This window comes from Kryptolebias marmoratus, linkage group LG10, assembly GCF_001649575.2.
Source record: "Kryptolebias marmoratus isolate JLee-2015 linkage group LG10, ASM164957v2, whole genome shotgun sequence".
Classification (NCBI taxonomy): domain Eukaryota; kingdom Metazoa; phylum Chordata; class Actinopteri; order Cyprinodontiformes; family Rivulidae; genus Kryptolebias; species Kryptolebias marmoratus.
This window is the reverse complement of record NC_051439.1, coordinates 5000965-5022584: the sequence shown is the minus strand read 5'-3', so window position 1 is coordinate 5022584 and position 21620 is coordinate 5000965. Positions and strand designations below refer to the sequence as shown.

The 21620-nt window shown below is 37.4% G+C and overlaps 1 protein-coding gene across 1 annotated transcript in view; it reads right to left on the bottom strand.

Annotated features, from left to right (window-relative positions):
* The window catches only part of syne1b (spectrin repeat containing, nuclear envelope 1b), a 149709-nt gene that overhangs the window by 75295 nt on the left and 52794 nt on the right, over positions 1-21620 (bottom strand). The window contains exons 30-54 of the mRNA XM_025007067.2: positions 20330-20506; positions 18273-18413; positions 17816-17976; positions 17077-17227; positions 16034-16261; positions 15861-15959; positions 14607-14794; positions 14272-14395; positions 14014-14180; positions 12328-12481; positions 10816-11441; positions 9388-9567; positions 8920-9070; positions 8608-8766; positions 8250-8432; positions 8005-8106; positions 6624-6827; positions 6260-6467; positions 4889-5001; positions 4548-4753; positions 4315-4464; positions 3233-3524; positions 2942-3114; positions 1624-1933; positions 497-661 (exon numbers count right to left, since the gene is read on the bottom strand). Coding sequence (XP_024862835.1) covers positions 497-661; positions 1624-1933; positions 2942-3114; positions 3233-3524; positions 4315-4464; positions 4548-4753; positions 4889-5001; positions 6260-6467; positions 6624-6827; positions 8005-8106; positions 8250-8432; positions 8608-8766; positions 8920-9070; positions 9388-9567; positions 10816-11441; positions 12328-12481; positions 14014-14180; positions 14272-14395; positions 14607-14794; positions 15861-15959; positions 16034-16261; positions 17077-17227; positions 17816-17976; positions 18273-18413; positions 20330-20506 — 4812 coding nt within the window. The remainder of the gene's footprint in view (positions 1-496; positions 662-1623; positions 1934-2941; positions 3115-3232; positions 3525-4314; positions 4465-4547; positions 4754-4888; positions 5002-6259; positions 6468-6623; positions 6828-8004; positions 8107-8249; positions 8433-8607; positions 8767-8919; positions 9071-9387; positions 9568-10815; positions 11442-12327; positions 12482-14013; positions 14181-14271; positions 14396-14606; positions 14795-15860; positions 15960-16033; positions 16262-17076; positions 17228-17815; positions 17977-18272; positions 18414-20329; positions 20507-21620) is intronic.

The window sequence follows — 21620 nt, the reverse complement described above, 5'->3', positions numbered from 1 at the left end:
TTTTTCTTTGGTCATTAAAATATGTTTGCTCTAATTTCTTTATAAAATGTAACTGAGGAAAGGTATTTGATATTTCTATATAAACAGTTTGACATATTACATCTAAAAACAAGGTTAATTTATGTAATTTTTTATAAATATCGATCCAGATTGGCTCTTGGCCTCTTTGTGTTACAGAGTTTGACACGCCTGATTTAACAGATTATCTTCACTGTGGCCAAAAGAACTAAAAAACTGATTTCACATGCGGCGGAAATATCTGGGTTTTCAAACCCAATCTTGAATAATATAAATGGTAAAAATAATAAGAAAGAAGCATCTGGTAAACAAGAAAACAAGACTAAACACCGAAACTGCAGATATCTCATATATCTAACTCTGTAGACATAGCCAAAGTGGGTTAGCACAATCTGAGAAACTAAAGAAAGTGAAGAAAATCTCTCGCTCCATAACAAAATAATCTATTAAAGAAAAATGACATCTTTCATTTCCTTACCTGCACTTTGGAGAGCTTTCTTTTAATGTTGACGGAGTCTCCTGACAGGTCAGACCACCGCTGGAGCTCCTCTTTTGCTGAAACCAACCAGTCATTGACGTCTCTCACAGCGTCGAGGTACTGCTCGTGCTCAGACACAATTTTCTGCATAGACTGCACTTTACCCTTCGGAGCCGAGACAAAACACAATATGTGGGTATACAGTGGATGTAAAAAAATCTGCACCTCCTCGGTTCAAATGTCAGGTTTTTAAAATGTAAAATAAATAAAAAAACTATAATAAATAATTTAAGACAAATTTAGACCTTTACGATGACATCCTGTACAACTCAACTGAAATAAAAAACAATACAGTTGTAAATAAAACAAATAATATATATATATATATATATATATATATATATATATATATATATATATATATATATATATGTGTATGTAAAAACTAGAGAATTAAATGCTGAGTGTTGAATGTCTTTGAAAAAGCTCCAACTTAGTACTTATAAACTTGAAGGATGAAATTAGATCAGAAAGTGCTTCCACAAATTCTTAGTTTCAAAGTTCGCTCTTTTATGCAATTATTTTATTTGATCTTTTCAATTTATATTATTCTGTTCAATTTTTCTAGTTGAGTTTTACAGGATATACAGTATGTCATAGTAAAAGTGGGAAAAAGTTTTAAAATGATTGATCATGGTTTCATTTTGTACGTCAAAACAACCTGACATTTTACCAGAGGGGTGGAAACTTTTTATATTCGTTGTATTTACTTTTAATCATGACTACATAAAAACCCCACACTCTATTTGTGACCATTCCTGTGTATGTTTTAGTTTTTTATCCTTGCTAGGTTAAATAGGATGGGATTTTGGAAGTAACAGGAAGCTTCATATCATACTGTTGTTACCATAGTGTCTTACTTTTAATAACAAAAATATGCTCAGTTTATTTACAACAGCTTGGCTTCTTAAACTACCTCTTAAAAAACAAAATGACCCCAACCCACTAACTATCAGCACAATGACCCAGATATGTCACATCTTTACTTCTATCTTTATTTTGTTGGATTTATCTTCTAGAACTGGCAAATTTGCAACAACCTTTACAAATTCCTGGATCTAAATCACCTTGACAACAGCTGATATATCGGCAAAGTGTGCATTGAGCTCCGCCCTTGACTCAGGTCCAAATGTTTGATCACCAGTTTTTTCATGCATCTCCACTGCTCTCTCTGTTAGGTGTGACAGAGCTGCTGCATGAGTGTCCACATCAGCTTGGATGGCCCTCAGTCTCTCCAGTAAGGCACACTTCTCTTTAAGGCCTGGTTGCTGAGGCAGGGTCATTCCCACTTCCTGCTCCACAGACTCCATCCACTGCTGCAGTTGGCTCTTATTTTCCTGGAAGCTGGTCCACTGGGCCACTGTCCATTCCAGACGACTATGAATGATGGAAAAATAGTCATAAATAATGTAGTATTGTGCATAATCCTACAAATGTATGACATCCTGAAATAAAACCCTATTCTAAAAATGTTGGATCTTTGTGAATGTTTATATTAAAAAACATATTTACACAAAAAAATGGTACTTTTATTTTTAAAAGAAATGGATTTTTAAATTTGATGACAGAAACGCATCTCAAAAAAATTTGAGACATGATAAACAAAAGGCTGTAAAAGTGGAAAACTTCTGTGGTAGACAAACAAATGTTGAAAGTCTTTTTGGAAATCTCAGATGCCACATCCTCTACACTAAAGTGGAAAGGGACCATCTGGCTTGTTATCGGTCCATAGTTAAAAAGCTTGCCTCTCTGATGGTATGGGGGTGTATTAGTGCCTCTTGCATGGGCAGCTTACACATCTGGAAAGGCACCATCAATGCAGAAAAGTATATACAGGTTTTATGCTCCCATCTATATGATGTTTTCAGAGCAGACCTGGCATATTTCATCAAGTCAATGTTAAACCTCAGACTGCATCATTCCAGCAGCATGGCTTCATAGTAGAAGAGTCCAGGAGCTGAACTGACCTGCCTGCAGTCCAGACCTCTCACTAATTAAAAACATTTGATGCATCATGAAACATAAAACATTCAGTAAAGAGCCAGGACTGTTGAGCAGCTAGAATCCTCCATCAGAGCAGAATGGGACAACATTCCCTCTAAAACCTCCAGCAGCTGCTCTCCTCAGTTCCTGGATGTTTACAGACTGTTGTTTGTAAGTTTCTGAACATACCATGCAAAAACACAAGGCATGCTTCAGTGAGAAACATGGTCCTGTCCCACAGTTTTTGAGATGAGTTGCTGCCATCAAATTTAAATTTTATCTTTCTTTTTTTTTTTTAAAGGTACAAATTCTGATCTTTTTACATTTTCAGAGATGGGGCTGTACAAACTGAGTTGTTTCTGTGAACAGTGTTTTCTTTGTGTAAAAAAATGTAACACCTACCTGTGGCAACTCATAGCATTCATGAGCATGTTGGCCCATCCATCCTTCAGGTTCTGAAGCTGTGAACAAATGGTCTCTTGCCCCTCAATTCTGTTGTGTTTCAAAACCTGTTCTCCTTTTCCTACCGCCATGTTGAGCTTTACTTCACCCTCACCTTTCATGAGCAGGATATCCTTCAACAAAACATCAGAAATGAACTATGATCCCACTATACACCCATTTGTGTTTATTTCAATTGTTTGCAGAAACAATTAAATACAAAAAGAGCAGAACAAGGTATTTTTTACTAACCTGTACAAGACCAAGTCTTTTTTCCAGAGTTTCCTTATTACCAACAGTGCTGTTAAGTGAAGCCAGACGCTCCTGGACACCATTAAGCCAGGACCAGGTGGTCTGCAGAGTCTCTTCAAAGGCTTGTTGCTCCTGTAAAGTGAGCTGGCAACTGTGCAGCCTTTCCCTCACACGCCTCAACAAGGCCTGGTGCTGTGACTGCAGCTGAGCTGAAACTCTGGTCTCACTTCCATCCCCTCGTCCACCCTCGTTTAGAGCCTGTCCCTCCTGACAGAGACGCTCAAATGAATCTCTGCATGTAAATAATGACAATAAAAACAAGATTAAATTAAAGACCTATTATTCAGACTGCTGCCTTTTTTTTGTCAGTTTTTAACTAAGATTATTTCATAATGAGAAATGACAGAGTTATAGCTGGTTTGGTCGAACCTTGTCATGAAATTATGTACAATCATGAGATATTGCAACATTTTGTGAGAACTGTGCATGCTCAGAGTATGTGTTGAATTAGAATTTGAGCCGTTTTTGTGTTAGCTAAGGTTGATTAGCTGTAGCATCCATCTTGAGCTGGGGTGACTCTAGAAGTTATTCAGTTGTACATGAACATCCAGTGACATCTTTAGAAAAAAATCTGTAAAACCCAACCAGCTTCACTAACTTTACAAGATAATTTGGTAACAGACAAACAAGGTTAACCCCACTAGTTAATGGCAACGTTTTCTGTAAAGAGTTCAGACAATGTGTTAGTGGATGACTTTCAGCAACTACCACACCAAATTTAGGGAAATATTGTAAAAAGTTATGGTCATTTTTGGGTTTCAGAGTTTCTCAGTAGGTTGTGGCGGCCATCTTGAAATGAGGTGACTGCAAAGATTAATCAGCTGTAGATATACATCCAATGATTGTTTTCTAAAAGGTTCAAAATTTGTCCACTTGTTCATAAGACATTTTATTAACATGACAGACAAAGACACACCACGATTTTAGGCGCACTCAGAGAAAAATCTGAAAAAAAAAATGAAAATAAAATAGCCTCTTAAATATATATATATATATATAAAGTAAATACATATATTTATCACCTCTCTTTGAGGACTTCCTGCAGGTATTCCTCAACTTGGTCAAGCACAACTTTTTCATGACCTCGCTGTTTGGCTTCAAGTAGATCTGTCGTCATCCTGTTTTCCATATGTTCCAGCCACCACCTAAGTTTCTTGAGGCGACCCTCAAACCTATAAGAGGTCCGACATTGTCTTGTTTATAAATGATGGGTTTAAAAAGAGTGTTAGAAAACAAGCCAATGTATGTCTTTTACCCTTTCATAAGAGACGCGCTGTCCTCAAGGATCTGTTGGTTCTGCCTACACTGCTCCACAAAGCTGTCCCAGTCCTGCTGGATGGAGGAAAGGTGCTGCTGGACCTGCCCAGAGCTGGCTTTAGGAAGATGAAGAAGAAGTTTCTCTCCCTCTTCACAGACTTGAGTAAGTCGCATTTCACCCTCCTCGACACGATCCATGGCACCCTTAGAAATAAACCAAATCATCTTAAGTTTCTTGTTTTCTATTTATTTTTTTTTATTTTAACTCTGGCAATATTTTAACAGTTTTATTAGGAATAGCACATTACAAAACAGACTTAATTTCCAAGCAAAGTTTACCTTGAGTTTCTGTAGTTTACGATCCACAATTTGTGTATCTCCTGATCTATCAGAGCATTCTTTCACGATCTCCCGTTGTTCTGAAAGCCAGCAATGGAAATCCTGGACAAGATCTGATGATGGAGAGAAAAAAAATATTGAATTCCTTGAAGCAACGCATATTGTCCGATGTCTTTCAAGCCAGAGTTTTAGCCTAAGATCGTGTTAGACCTTTTTGGTCAAACTTTTTGAATGGCATGAGGCTCCTGCAATATAGTGACATGTGTTAGCTCTCAGAGTATGTGTTGAGGATGACTCTCAGCTATAAATTGTAACATAATATCTGTAAAAGTGACTGAGTTGTAGCCATTTTATAGTTGTCAAAGGCAGTGATTGCCAAAGCTGGGGTCAGGACCCCACTGTGGGAATCATACCTGTTACAAAAACAGTGATCATAATTATCATAATTGTATTATAATTGTTCAGAAGGTGATGTTGTTATGCTCTTGTTAAGTGGGGTTAGGAGTACTGTTTGTATACATTTGGGGTCACAAGGCTTTGCCACAGTTATTTGTGAGTCGATAAAAGCCTGAGAACCACTGGTCTGAGCTCAGTTGGCTGTGGCAACCATCTTGAATTGTGTTGACTCTAAAAGGTAATGAGTTGTAGATGTACAGCCAATGACAATTTCATTAAAATCCATCCATTGGTTTGAGATATTTTCCCAACAGACAGAGTCGACTCCAATGGCAACATTTTGAGAACAGATATCCTGCAGTCAGATTGAACTTGCAACATAAGTTGGGGATCAGTTTTAAATACAACCACACCACACACATTTTAGGTCAATATCTGTAAAATTGGTTGAGTTATTGACAATTGCAGCCATCTTGAACTGAATTGACTCAAAAAGTTAACTGGTTACAGATGTACATCTAGTTATTGGTGGTGGTCAGAGGGCTTGATGGCGCCGATATAATGGCAGCCTCACTTCTGTCAGCCCCCAGTGCAGCTGTGGCTACAATGAAACTTATCACCAACAGTGTGTGAATGTGTGGATGAATGGGTGAATGACTGATTGTAGTGTAAAGCGTTTTGGGGTCCTTGGATTAGATAAAGCGCTATAGAAGTGCAGGCAATTTAACATTTAACAGTTAACATTTATTTACAAGACCTTTTTCTTTTTAAACCATCCACTGGTTCACAAGATATTTTGCTAACATGACAGACAAGCAAACACACACTGACATTGGCAAAAATGTTATTGCCCCTTTGCCTTTGACAGCGAGTAATAAATCACATCTGGACTAAATTCAGACAGATTTGCATTATAAAACTTTTTTTTTTCTAAAAGTAGAATTTTATTCTTTCCTCCTCAGTCAGACATCTTACCGCTGAAGTGCTGCTGAAGACAGTTTTGCAGCGAGTTTAGGGTCCTTGCAGAAAGCTGGTTCACGGACTCATAAGTCTTGATGAGGTCAGTGAGAGAAGAGCCCAAAGCAGACAGTTCCTCAGAGGGATATTTTCTGCACAGGTTGTTGAGGCTCTCCCTGGTGGAATCGATGCTCCCCTGCTGGTTTTGCAGCTCTTTTTGAAGGTCCTACCAAACATGTTGAAAAATATTTAGTTTTTGGGTTAACAAAACCATCAACATGTCTGGTAATTTTTGGCTCACAAACTTTTACAGTTAACAGATTTTTCTACATTATCTAAACATTTTGCAAGCCTTAATTATTTTCTGTTTATAAAGTTGCACCTTTACTCTGCAGATGTCCTCAGGATCTGATCCTGTTGGAGAAGACACCAAAGAATCCTCCATACTTTTTAGCCACGCAGACATCTGTGAGATGTAGTCTTCCAGCTGTTTGCGCTGGGAAGTGAAGTCAGTGAGGTTTCCTTTAATCTGTTCATGTAGTGTCTGAACAGTGTGGATCTTCTTCTGCAGGTCATTCTCCAGCACCTGATACGAGGAAAACATACGTTTGTGGGTATTTATGTATGAAACAAAGGTGACTCTTTTTTCAGGATAAAATACCTTAAAGGCTATAAAATAACTTAAAAATGTTCTGCAGAAATATCAAAAGGTGTCGATGCAGCCGTTGCCAAAAATAATCTAAGCTTAAAAAATGTCTATATTGTGCTGTATAAATTTAATAGAACTACGATAAAAAAAGGTAAATCTACTGACTATGGCTAATTATGGTCACCATGGTAACCACACACTTGTGTCTGTCACTCCGTGACAGCTCCAAAGAGGGCTGGGTTTTCTCATGTCTTTTGCCAAATTTCTATTGATCTTCATTGTATTTTTCTCTGTATTTTGCACATTTTGTCTACATTGAACAACTTACCACTATTAAAAGTCATAATACAACATTTCCAATTAAACCGTATGTTTTGGTGTATAATTTCTTATTCAAAGCTGTTTGACAAGACACAGGACAAAACCTTTAAACCAAAGATTAACAAGAGAAACTGTGACTGATGAATGACTTTGCTCAAATTTGCTGAAGAGGCTAAAAGTGGAACAGAAGCTAAAATGAGCAAAACTCAAGCTAAGAACAACAGACAGTAGCCAAAATGAGCAAAACTAATCTTAAAGCTAAAATAGTAAAACAGATGTTAAAATGAGTAAAACACGCTAAAGCTAAAATTAGCAAAACAGTAGCTAAAAGCAGCACAATCATTGCTAAAAGCTAAAAGTAGCTAAAAGGTACCCTAATGCTAAATGTTGCAGAATGGTAGCTAAAAGCGAAAAAAGCACAAGATGACAAAAATAGAGCAAGTAAGTTGAAGCAGATTTTAAAGAGTCTTTAAAAGAAATAAAGAGATCTCAATGCATTTCTATGGGGAAAATATTTGTATTTAAATTTAAATATTTTGAAAAGTAAAAAAGTTACAAAAAACAAGTCACAGAAGACTGTTCATGATCGAGCTGAATTTTTTGAAATATGAATGGTTAAAATAGCACAAAGTATGCAGAAGTAGTTTGAGTGAAAAAAAAAATGTACAGAAGAAACTAAACAAGAAAACAATAAGGTGCTTCAGTGCTTATACATTGGCTACCTAAATAATGATTCAGAAAAACCACAGATGAATTGAATACCAACACTCTGTGAATAATTCATCTTAAGTACCTGTAATTTAGCTGGAGTCTCTTGACTTTGACTGCATTTCTTCAGTTCTGATACTTTGGTTTGCAGGATTTCAAGCTGTTGCTCCTTCTCACCAATGTCTGCCTGTAAATGTATGAAATTAGGAAAACATGAAATAATTTTATTGTTTTAATGGGTAACCTACAAAGTAGTAATCTGAATAGTTCCAGTTTCCAAGTGATCTAAGACATGTCATAGCATGAACATCATCTGAACTCTTCCAGTACCTGTAGCACTGAGAGCCTGGCTGACACTTTTTGACTGTTGTTGAAGTTGTTCAGGCTTTCGTTTAGTTCAATTACACAGCTGCTCGTCCAGCTCTCAATGTCTTCATTTATTTTACGTACATCATCCCACAATCCCAAACTCTGATGCAGGCGATCAATGTTGTCATCTATTTTCTCGGACATCTAAAAAACAGATTAAATTCATTTTAAAACAGCACATCTTAAATAAGGTTGAAGTTTTATATCAAGCTTTAACGCTCCAGATTTCTAACCCCTGAGCTGTTCATTTAAAGACACTAAAATTGCTTTAAATTCCTTATTTACATATTTTAATGAAGAATCAATCAGTCAAACTTACATCCAACCACTGATCAACAATTGTTTCCAAATCTTTTTTCATCATGTCACTGTTACACTCTGGGACCTTCTTCAGTTCAATCACCAGCTGCTTTCCTTTGCCAGAAAACTGATCTACTTCGTGTTGCTTGCCAGCGATCTCTGCCTTCATTGCTTCATGCTGCAAAAAAGCAAATCATCTCAGTGTACAAATTAACTAACAATATAAAATAAAATTATTTATTCTTTATTCTGGATTTGTGTAGTGAATTGTTTAAGTAAAAAAAAAATGCATGAGTCACAACTCATTAAAAAACAACTTTTCTTTTGAAACCTTAGCCAGTGTCCTCTTGGTTTCCTCGTGATCCTTCAGAACAGAACTTATCTCCACCAGAGGTTCAGCGCTCTCAATAACGCTGCTGATAGTAGTTTTCAGGGTTTGGTATTCTCTCATTAGCTCAACAAGAACACCAGACTGTTCCTGTCTAATATGGAAAACAAATAAGACATTAATTACAAGTGTTTAAGTTGCACATCATTATTTATAACAAAATGAAAGGCCTAGTATGCCTTATATCGTATACATTTTTAAGAAGTCCGTTGGGTGTGGCAGCCATCTTGAATTAGGTTGACTTTAAAAGTTAATTAGTTATACATACAATTTCACTAAAATAATATGCTAACACAACAAACAAGTACACGTGCGAACACACACACAGACAAAAACATTATCACCCCTTATTGAAAGGTGAAAACTTTATTGAAAAAACCTGCCAACATGCTGTACGTTCTGCTCCTGTACCTCTCTGTAATGAGCTTCTTGGTGTCCTCCCATGTTGTCTCCAACAAGCTAATTTCCCTCAACACTTCTCCGGCCAACTCTGCATCTTTCTGAGCCAGCTGGTTGCCCTTCTCCCTCAGCCAGTGCTCTTCATGTTGGTGAGACTGCAGCTCATCCTCCAACTGATTAAAGAACCGAAGGCTGACAGAGGGAGAACATGTTATTGTAAACGTAAATGTCAGTCGGGCAAAAGCTCATAATGACAGCAAGTCTAATAAATGAGGGGTCTGCAACTTGTGGCTCTTTAAACAAGAATAACATGAAAATTAATACTTATTCTTAGAAATTCCACAGAAACAGCTATTTGTAGCAGTTCTCTTGTTCAGTTTTCTGTAGCATGTAAATAAAATTTCTGGAACAGAATTATAGTTTTAAGACCTTGTCCACATGGGAATGCTTTTTTTTTTTCCAAAACTATTTTTTTATTTGTTGTCTCTAAAAATATCCTTGCAACAATGCTGTAAATGGTTTTATCCACACAGAAATGCAAAAAAAACCCAAAACGCTGCAGTAACTATGACAGGCCTGTAAGTGGCGCTGTAACACTGCCATGAAAATACAGCAGAAACAGAAAGAACTGTCGAGAATACGCCTAAAACTGGAAACACAATAATAAGAAAAAGACAGGGATGAACAAGAACAAGAATCGAATCCTTTTTGTGGACTAGAAAGTGGGACATCTACTTCATGTCACATCAAACTACAAGACCACAAATACGCAGGACGGTGTTGACTGAGAGTTGTGTCCTAAATATGTGGACATGTGGACGCTTTTAAGAACCACTACACAGAGAGGGACGGCTTGAGGGAAGAGTTTTCCTAACAATTTTCAAAGCAAATCATAGTTAGACCTTTAGACACAAGTGTCAAGTCTTTCAAAACTATTCCCATTTTCAATGTGTTTAAATGTATACTTGGTGTTAATTGCAGCAATAAAATGTTTTAACATATTTGCAAAAAATGTTCCCATGTGGACAGGGCATTAAAAAAAGAGAAAACATTAATAACATCAAAACATCAATTTGCTCTAACAGTTAGTTTTAACATCCAGCATCACAGTGGGGTCTTCCTATGAAATCTGTTTGCAAATTAAACATTTTAATATATTTACAACAAGTTGATGAGAGCAAAAAACATAAGGTTCAGTTTTATAAGCATATTAGTCTGTTATGAGTTATCGGCAGGTCATTGTGAGAACAATAAGACTTTGAAGTCCTTCATAAAAACCTAGTAATAGTTTATTAATAGTAATGAAGGTATTAAGTATTATTAAAGAAAATCCTGTGAGTCACAATGAACTATCTAACAATCTGTCCTAATTTTTATGTTTACTCATTGAATTTACTGAGGTGCATATTCTTGCTTTATTTAAATCATGGTGTACTTTACCGCTGCTGTAGACCATGCAGGCTGGGCTCTTTGAGAGTCTGGTGGTCGGCTTTTTCCTCAATGTCCTCCACTGCTTTGAGCAGTTGTTCTTTTCGTTGTCTAAATGAAGTCCACAGAGCACCCAGGGCCTCCGCTTCACTTTGCTTGGAACCCAGCAAGTTCCTCACTGCGTCTAGCTCAGCACTGAGGGAATCAGCCAGCATGCGACACGACTTATGAGAACCATCTTCAGCACCGATGTGGAGATGACCTTTGCAAAGGCTGCTGTCCAGATTCACAGCAAGAGACTCAAGCTGACTTATGTCTGGAACAATGGTGGCTAGTTCTTGCTGCAGCTCCTCTACCCTTCCACGGTCCCAGCTCCCAGCGCTTTCCACAGTCTGTTTCAGACCCCGCAGCACTCCTGACGCCACGCCGTGGGTCTGCAAAAAGGCTTCCAGCCGTTCCAGGCACTCTGACTGAAGCTCGGCTAAGTGCTGGGCCTCCACGTACGGCTGCAGGCAGCTTTCTACTCTGCTGCGGAGCAGCTGTGCATCAGCAGACTCACAGATCTCACAGAGCTTCTTGGTCTGCTGCTCCAAGCTCTGCTTCACAGTGGACTGCAGCTGCAGGGCCACCTGGGTCTCCTGTCAGTGATAAAAGATCACTTGTTCTCAGTTAAACCTCCATTTTGCCTGATGAGTTTTAAACAGGGATGCACTGATACCAGTATTAGCTATCGGTCCAATACCGTGTGTATGTACTCATACTCATAAAAGTGTTATCAGTACCACCAGTACTTTACAGCGCTGTGATGTTCACCTCCCAGTTGTGTATTGATAGAGGAACACCAATGTATGGGGGGGGGGGCTCAAACACAAAACCATAACAGAACATATAAAAAAAAATTGTTCTGCTATCCTTTTCATTATACTTCTGGAACAGCAGCCATGTACTAGTCCATCACGCTGGTATCAGTCTGATACAATACCAGTGCTGGCATCGGTAATATCAATATTTGGATCAGTATGCCCACCCACAGTACTTCTAAGTAACCGATGGAGACAAAAGTCAGGCAGACTGTAAATTATGCTCAGGAACGCTGAGAAAAAGAGGTAGAAAATCTAGCAGTGTCAACACAAGCGATTTGATAAAACATCAGGATGCTGAGTTCATAGAGTTTGCCAATAGCTGCAGGAAAGGGCTGGAGTCTGTCACTGAGCAGAAGGGGATCCTGGGAATATACAAATCTAAAAACCAGCTTCCTGATTCCCTCCAATCTCTCCGCTCACCAACAGGAGGAGTTTCCACTGAAAGCAAGCACCTCTGATTTTCAAACAGATTTTCAAAGCGATTATGAGAAGCTGAATTGAATATTAGTTCTTGTATTGGTACTTGGTATCAGCAAGTACTCAAATGTTAGTACTTCTACTCAGTTTGAAAGAAAATGTGGTATCAGTGCATCCCTAGTTTTAAGGTAAGAAAAAAAAAGTATTTTTGGACACCAAAGTAAAATGTCAGCCTGGCTCTCACTTTTACGTGGGCAGCAGAGTGCTGCAGGGTTCCTATGTTGATTTGAGAGGCTGAATGCAGATTTGAGAGTGTGGTCTCACTCCACTCGGAGAATTTCAGAAGGGCCTCGTCAAACTGCTCCACCAACAAAACATGGCTCTGAAGCTCTGTGATTCTGGTGAAAACAGAGAGAGGAAAAGATCAACAGATTAATCATTATTCAAAACAATTTCCTGTTGGTTTTATGTGAGCACTTTACCCAAAAACATTTTCACAATCAATCAATCACAATCACATATATTTCACCAAATCTACAGGGATCTGCATGCAGGAATCGTTCCTAGTCACAGTGCAGGAGAACGAAACTTCAGACAGATGGGAGACTGCAGTGGGGAAAAAACTATTTTTGTTTCTGCTGGTTTTTGTTCTGACAGCACAGAACCTCCGACCAGATGGCAGTTTTTTAAAAAGATGGTGTGCTGGGTGACTTGAGTCTTGTGTTATCTTCCAAGCCTGTCTTATGACCCTGGCATTGTCCATTGTGTTTCTAGAAGCAGCAGACACCCAAATGGAAGTACAAAAACATGCAAAAAGTGAATTTTGGTTATAGGTCCCCTTTAAACTGTGTGTGGCAGTAGCTGGGGGTCATCCATAATTTTTACTTTAAACTAGGGTTGTCATCTGTGTCGCTTGGAGTAATTTTGTAATTCATATTAAGAATGGTATAATTTCAGTCCGCAAGCTTAGAGGTTGTTGTTTAAGGGTATTATTAATTTTTGGGTTTAACAGAAAACTGGATGAAAAAATTCTTCTTAAAATGTGCAATTTTAGGTACAATGCAAGTTTTTCATCTTTAATTAACCACTTTTATTATTTTTATTCCAATATCATGGTTAAAAAAAGGACCACAAACCTTTACTGACTTTTACCAAAAAGTAGACTTTTTGGTAATCATTCACAAAACTGCTGAATTTAGAAAGCATTATGGGAGAAAAAAATTGTTGTTGATTTAACCATCAATAAAAGGAAATCAGACTTTGTTAAGGGGATATGGAGTGGGAATAATTTACATACAATTCAAACAACTTTATTATAAATATCCCCTAAAACCTTCTATAAATCAGTTTTAGCGAATGACAGCTGAATGATTTTTCAGTGCTTTGACCACCTTTTGAGGACGGGCCTCCATGGTTGTGTGGGTCTAGAAGATTTTTGAAAAAACTCTCAGGTTGGGTTCGATCTGCAAGCCAATGAAACTTTCACTCAAAGGGTCTACTGCCAGGCCACACGACCCCACAGTTTGTTTGTTTTTAAAGAAAAGTGACTCATGTTGTGCTTTTGTTCCTATGAATAAACTAAAATGTACTTTCCAAGTACAAGAAGACAAAGAACAATGGACCCAGCAAATCAAAGGATCGGAATGCTTTTTTTAGGTAAAAGGGAACAGTTTACAGGATTTTTCACGTTTGGAATATACAACAATTTAGAACTCCTTGTCCACTAAAATTAGTATACATTTGTCCTTTTACTAAAATGTTATGTTTTTACATTGTTGTTGAGAGTTTATGACAAAAAAAACAAAAACAAAATATGTCTTTTTATCAAAACAACTAACTGTCATTTCTCAGTTTCTGATCTTAGCTTTTAAATTTTGGACCTATGCATTCCTTCATCAAATGTTAGACCATTGACTCCATAATAATTTACCTTTGAGGGATGACTTCTTGTTGGACAGTCAATCTTTTCTGTAGAGTCTGAAGCTCCTCTTTTAGCTGAACGACTCTCTTCTCAGGTGCAGTGGGGTGAAGTAATGTGCCCAGAGACACCAAGTCAGCATGAGCCCTCTCTAGGCCCTGCTCATCAAGCTGCAGGGCCTGAAAAAACAAAAACAAAGGACCTGTGTTTGAAAAGATTACTTAATTACTTTTAGGGTGAAGACGTTATTTTTGAAAATAATTATTGTACCTGGAAATCCTGCAGCTCAGTGTGTAGCTTAGTTTTGTCAGCTGACAGATATTGACTTTCTGGTTTGGATGCAGACTCACTTCTCTCCAGGCAGGACATGAAGTTTGAGAGCTGCTTTTCATACCTGATTCAGATTAGAAACACCGACGTCTCAAACAGCAGAATCTTTTGTTTCACTTTACATGTCTCAGTTAACTTCGAGTGATAATCTGATGTACTTTTTGTGTCGCATTAACTTTGTTAAGCATTTCTTTATTTCAACTTACTGTATATCTATACACAAAGTATATGTTAGGTTTTTTTGTTTGTTTTTTTTATCTCTGAGTAACTCGTACTTTTGCCACAGTGAAAGTAGGTCTTCCAGAGTGCTCTGTTTGTCCTTTGCTTCCTGTATGTCCAGTTCATAGCTGGTGTTTAGCTCTGCCACGGTCCTCACTGCTTCCTCTTTGTCACTGATCCGTCGAGCACTAGATGAAAGCAACAGCAAGGTTCCCTTCAGCTGCTCCAGACCCTGACAGACATCCTGGGTAACAACAATACATGACATTTACCCACAAGAACCACTTGACTATCATGCTGGCACAAAAAGGAACAATTGTCATTTTATTGTGCAAATGCTAAGTCAATAGTGTAAATATTAAGTCAGCATTCACACTGTTGGTTTCTAGTTTATACTTTCTTCCATATGTTTAACGAAATGAGACAACTTCTCTGTAGTTTGTGCTATTTCAACCATTCATATATCAAAACTTTCAGCTCAATCGGGAATAGTATGCCATGAGTTTTAGTTTTTGTAACTTTTAAACTTTTCAAAATATTTAATTTTTCATGCAAGTATTATTATAACTTCAGCCAGGATTTTTTTTCCTCAAAGTGTTTTTATTTTTATTAGGGTATTAAAAAAAAGGGTGGAAAATTTGTTTTGTAAAAATTCAAGAAGTTTTCAACATGTCCACTCAGGAGGACAGTGTACATTTTGAGATTTTTTTTACAAGATGGCAGAATATTGCTTGCATGCACTAGTGTCCACTTCAGTGATCGATGCACAATTATAACATAAAAACTAATAAATATACAAGAAAATGGCTTTTAAATAGCTGTCCACTGCAGCAACCACTATGCATGAAATTCCCAATAGAAAAACATTGAAATATCCAGTTCCTTCGAAACATTGTTTTCTTTTAAATATGCTTCAGCGTACTTGCTGTATTTTTGTCCTTTGTCCTACTTTTACCACCACTTTTAGCATTCAGCTACCAGTTTACTACTTTTAGCTGCAATTTACTATTCTGCTACTTTTATCTCATCGTTTACTGCTTGATTTTAGATAGTTTTGTTTTTTTAGCATTTGTTTCGCTGCTTTTAGCTTCTAGCTATTGTTTTGCAGCTTTTAGTTTATGTTTTGCTCAAACTAAAATTTTAACAACACAGTTTTAGCTTCTTCAGCTAATTTCAGCAAAGTCGCTCAGCACTCGGCATTCCCACTGCATTCTCACCAAAAATGCCCTTTCTGTTATTTTCCTTTGCAGTTACCTCATCAGATGATAAATTCTGTTTTTTATTAATTAAGATAAAAAAGTGCTTCATACCATATGTGTTTGAAGGGCTTTGTAGGTCTCTGATGAAGAAGAGCAGGATTTAACGGGATTCTTCAGTTTTGCGTGAAGCTCGGAAAAAGAGGCTTGTGCCTGAAAGAAAATTGGGATCAAAACAAAATCTACCCTATTTATTACACCATAGCAATATCTGGGAGTCAATTTACCTCTTCAAGGCTGTGTTTAAACTTCTGCTGGTGAGAGGAGCTTTCCTGCAGCTGACCATCAAGCTGCTGGACACCCTCCTTCAGCTCCTCCCAATACCTGCCGATTTGGGTCAGACGGGCCTTGATGCGAGCTGCCTCCCCTGAAGACACAAACTGGGCCAACGCCTGGGAGTCTGTCTCCAGCTGAGAGAGAACCTCAGCTCGGTCTTGAACTTCTGTTCCAACAGACTGACACACAAAGAACAAGACACGTGTTTTAGAAAAGCTTCACCAAAACGGGAATAACTTTTTTTATTTTTATAGCAGAATATCTGATCCCACGCATACAGCTGTGAAGTCTTTATTAAGCTCACGTCCCACTTCTCCTGACATGTTTTCATGTGGAAGAGTTTGTTGAAATGAGGCTAATGACAGCTCTCCTATTCTCTGTTTGGATCTGACTGATGGTTCAGGTCATCACATATTTTCCATCAATAATGTACCAACAAAACCTACTGAAAATTTGTTCTTCCAAATCAGAGTTTTAGACACTGTTCAGCCATAAACGTAGTTCTTGGTGTTATACTGTAATTTCTGAATGCCTGTGGCAGACCTCTGCGTGTCTACCCCCCCGCACAGCTGTCCTGTATAATACAACAGGCTGCAGCCTGCTCAGGAGGAAAGAGAAAGTGTATGCTCGCAAAGCTGAAAATGACAAAAGATTTTTGATATTTGTTTTCTGTCCATGACACTATTTTTGTGAATGTTTTGGAGCCAAAATCGAAACTACAGATTTGATTAATTGCACAGCTATTTTCTAACGGCACACTTGTAAAATGATGACAGCTTGCGGATTTCCTCAAACCACAGACTCTGAATGGTTCTTCTCCGCATTTGCGATGAAAACAAAAATAATGGTGTGGAAAAACGGAGTCTGTTAGTGCTTGGGGAAAGCAGCCTTCAAGGCTTATTGATTTTAGGCGTGGGGTGCTGTTTTTTGTGGCTGAAGCCCGCTGGCTGGGATGCACGAGGTGTAAGTAGTTTAATCATGTACAGTACTGTACCTTTACTCTTTTGAGCTGTTCCTCAAGAGGCAAAGATGATGATTTTATTACATCCAGTTCTTTTTCCTTTTCAGATATCCACAAGGAAAATGATTCAAATCCAGCTCCAAATCGATCCCACTGAGTTTTCATTTCTTCCAGATTCTTGACTCTGGGGGAAAAGTTGATAATGCCACAGTGCCACATGATAATTGTTAAAAATTTCTGTCAAGTCATTTACCAAAAAATATTTGTAGTTTCAAATTCACCTGTACTACATTTGTCGCCCAGCATATTTCATATCAAAACACTGCTAAACTCCTCTTAAACTGGTTAATCTTAACTGTGTGAATTGTGACTCAGCATTCACACGATTGTTTTCCTGTTTTTTTGTGTACTTTAATCCATTTTAGTCATATCAGAATGTTCAGCTTGATAGGAAAAAGTGTGACTTTGGTCATTTGTATACTTTCCAAAATAGTTGACTTTTAAAAAAAAAAATCCCCACAGAAATAGATGGAAATGTTTTAAATTCTCTTTGAAATCTGCTTCAGCAAGCTATTTTTGTCTTCTTAGGCTACTTTCAGTTTTTAGCTACAGCTTTGCTGCTTTTACCTTTTAGCAACTGTTTCCTTGATTTTAACCTTGACGTCCATTTTGCTACTTTTAGAAATAGCTTTGCTAATTTGACCCCGTTTTGCTACTTTTAGCTAATCCCACTGCCTTTTGTGGCACAATGCAGTTTCTCTAGTTATCTTACTCTTTCTTCAGGCCAGTCTCCACTTTGTCCACTTGTTCACTGAGGGAACGAGCTTGTTGTGAAAGCAGAGTCTTGTTTCTTGGACCAAGCTGGATTTCTGTTGCTCTCTTTAGTAAAGTGTTCATATGTAAGGCCTCAGCTTTGCACTGCTTCAACAGCACCTGTTAAAAAAAATGGTAGAAATCAATATTATTACATTTCTGAAATACTTTCTGTAAACATCAACTACAAAACATTTTTATATATGTTATTTTTATTTATTAGAGGTATTGTACACCTGAGTCATGGTTCTGTGTGTACCTCAATAAGAGGGTCACAGTTTGGTACCGTTTGTTACACAGGGGAAGAAAAGCTATTTATATATATATATATATATATATATATATATATATATATATATATATATATATATATATATATATTGCATTTATTTTAATGTCTTACAGAACGTGCTTACCCTTGCCTGATCCAGTTCGACTGCCAGGCTCTCTGGACTGCTGAAGTTCAGGTCTCTCTCGGTTGTGGCACAAGCTTTTTTGACAAACTCGTGCACTGCTTCCTGCTGGCTGTCAAACTCCTGCCAGGCTGCCAGTGTGACCTGAGGATGACCACACACAAAATTCAACTTTATTACTCTCACTGTTTACAAAACCAACAAAAGTCGAAGACACTAACAACAGTGTATTTTTTTTTTTTATAATCAAGCTGCCAGTTTATTTATGCGGACATCAAAGGTTCATAAATATTAGAGACCAAGCACAAATGCGATTCAAATTCAGATAAAAAATACATGTAATTAAGAGTATAGTATTCCTTAAATAAATGAATGTCACCTGCCACCTTTTATATCAGTTTCAAACTACAGTTATTTATGTTGAGAAATGACCAAGCTATGGCCATAACATTTTATCTCGAACAATCTGTTAGCACTGAGAGAAAATGTTAGGGACGAGTCTCAACTACTACCACACAAAAGCTTAGCTCAACCTTTGCACACTTGACTAACTTACAGTCATTTTTGTGTTTGCTAAGGCTGATAAGCTGAGGTGGCCATCTTGAATTTAATTGACTCCAAAAGTTAATAATTTGTAGATGTCCATCGGATAATTACTTTCTGAAAGTTTCATTAAAATCCAGCCAATGGTTTGTGACTCAAACAATTAATGGCACAGCTTTAAATACAGATCTTCCACAATCAGTTAGCACTCAAAGCACAAGTTGTGGATGACTCTCAGCTACTAACACACTTCATTTAAGCTTAATATCTGTAAAACTGACAGAGCTACTTTTGTAACAGGAAGATAAAAAATCCACATAAACATTACTACCCACCGCTGTAAGGTGGGCAGTAATGAAACCATATCAATATGGATGAACTGTAGAATACACAGTTGTTTTTTCAATATGAATTATGAGATGGTTCATTTATTCTGTGTGAACCTCACCCCGATCACACTATTGGTGCTGCTGCTGAGGCAGTGTGAAGATGTTTAACTTGGACATCTAACACATTCAAGCAGCGTAAAATTATACAATGATGAATGGTGGACTTTCTTTCATACAAACATGTTTTTATTTTTTTTATTTATTTGGTATTTTACATGTTTTAACCTTATGTGTGCCATCTCTATTATAGCTATAGATAAAAAAAACAAATATCACAAACAAAATATTTTGGAACAAAACTCAACAGAACAACACCCAAGAGCAGAAATATCAGAATCAACATATAAACTGCATTTATAGCAAGAAAAACACTGAATATTTCAACATAAAGAAATTAAACAAACTGTCAGCTATTTGACAACAGCATTCTGAAAAATAAATTGGACAATAAATCAACACACTGTGTTTAACTGATACAATAGTCAGACTCCAAAAGCTCAAATGTTTAATTCTGAGTTTGTCTGATATTTTCTGATAATTGAAAACTGATTGTATCTCCCCTAAAAGTTGATAGGTTTGGGCTGTTGGGGGTCTGTATAACTAACTCTTTTTTTTTTCTTTTACTCTGAACAGAAATTAACTTGACGAGATCTTGGCAGTCTTTGCTATTATATGCTTATTCCATCGTCAATTATCAGGACACACAATCCACTAGGAGGAAATCACGCCCTAAAACAGGATTTCTTACAGGCCGATACATTTCCTAATAAAAGGAGTAGGACTGTCCTGTTGAAATGGTATTGGCAGACATTGGATTATAAGGTTAGTAACATGTTTGAAACTGACAACAGAGGTAAGGTTAAATAAGATGGGTATTTAGTATATTGGTTCATATATAATAACAGGTATTCAATAATAATGGCAATAATAATAATAACTAATTATATTACATTGTACTATATAATAAACAAATGTGCTATGACAAAATCAATCAAAACATTCAATGACAACATCAACCTGAATCCATGTGTGATTCAAAGTCCATATGTACAAAAATCAGAGTTCTTGTGTGACAGTAAGAAAGGCTGAAAGAGTCCATAATTTGGGAAATTTAGTAACAGTGCTCACCTCGAGGTTTTGCTCTTGTGAATCCATATTCTGCTCCATTTTGCTGAGTGTGTTCTCTAAAGTCTGCAGATCCTGCTGCAGAGTTTCTCCCAGTCCCTCCTCTGCCTGCAGTTGTTGACCTCTGGTGATCAGCTGCTGGACATCCTTCCTCTTCGACTTGAGGCGCTTTAACTGTTGCTGTGAGCAGAAAGAACGCAATTATTCTGTTATTAGTTACTAATATGAGACAGGAAAACAACAGTGCGAATGCAGAGTCAGCATTCACACTGTTGTTTCCCAGTTTATAGTTTCTTTTATATGTTTTTTGCAATGAAACTACTGCCACATGCATTGTGCTATTCTGTCACTTCATATATTAAAACATTCAGCTTGATCAGATTAGTATGCTATGACTTTTGGTTTATGTCACTTTTGAACTTTTAAAGACATTTTTTTTTACTTAAAATAAAATTTCCTCATAGAAATACTTTGGGCTCTCTTCAAATCTTTAAAAAACATTGTTCCCTTTGTAATCTGCTTCAGACCTGCTCTATTTTGCCACCTCAAGCTTCTAGCTATCAATCTACTATTTTTAGCTTTTAGCAATCATTTTGCTGCTTTTTTTGTTCCACATCTTTTAGCTTTTAGCTTCCATTCAGCCCCTTTTAGCTTTTAGCTACAGTTATGCTCATTTTAGTTGGTGAGTTTAATTTTACCTTCTACTGTGCTGTTTTTATCTACCGTTTTGCTAGTTTTAGCTTTTAACGTTCAGCTACAGGTTTGTTCTTTTAAGCATCCTTTTAGCTAAATTTAGGTTTAGCATCTAATTTTAGGTTTTAGCTATTATTTCTAATTTTCAATTTTAGCTACTGTTTTGCAAATTTCAGCTTTAGCAAATATTTGACTCATTTTACTATTGTTCTCTTTCAACATTCGTTTCGGTATCTCACTATGGGACACGCCCCCGCGCCTGTCCCCCAGAAGCTCTATTACATTACGCCAGTCCTGACTGGCCGACAGAAGTGACGTCAGCTCCAGGAGGAGGGCTTCCTCCCAGCATAAATGCCTGACGTCACGCAAGTGATCTTCAGTCTAACATCTCTTCTTGCTCCCAGAAGCGACTCTCAGACGGCAAGTACAGCAACTATTGGGCTAGCTTAACTGTTCACAGAGCGAGCTAACAACTCTGTCGCCGGACGCTCCTCAATAGCTGTGCTTAGCTGTTCTGAGCTGTTATTTTCTACCGCTGGTCTGTCACCAAACAGCAGCAGCTGCGGCTGGTCACCAAACTAGCTGCACCCTCCTGCTTCAA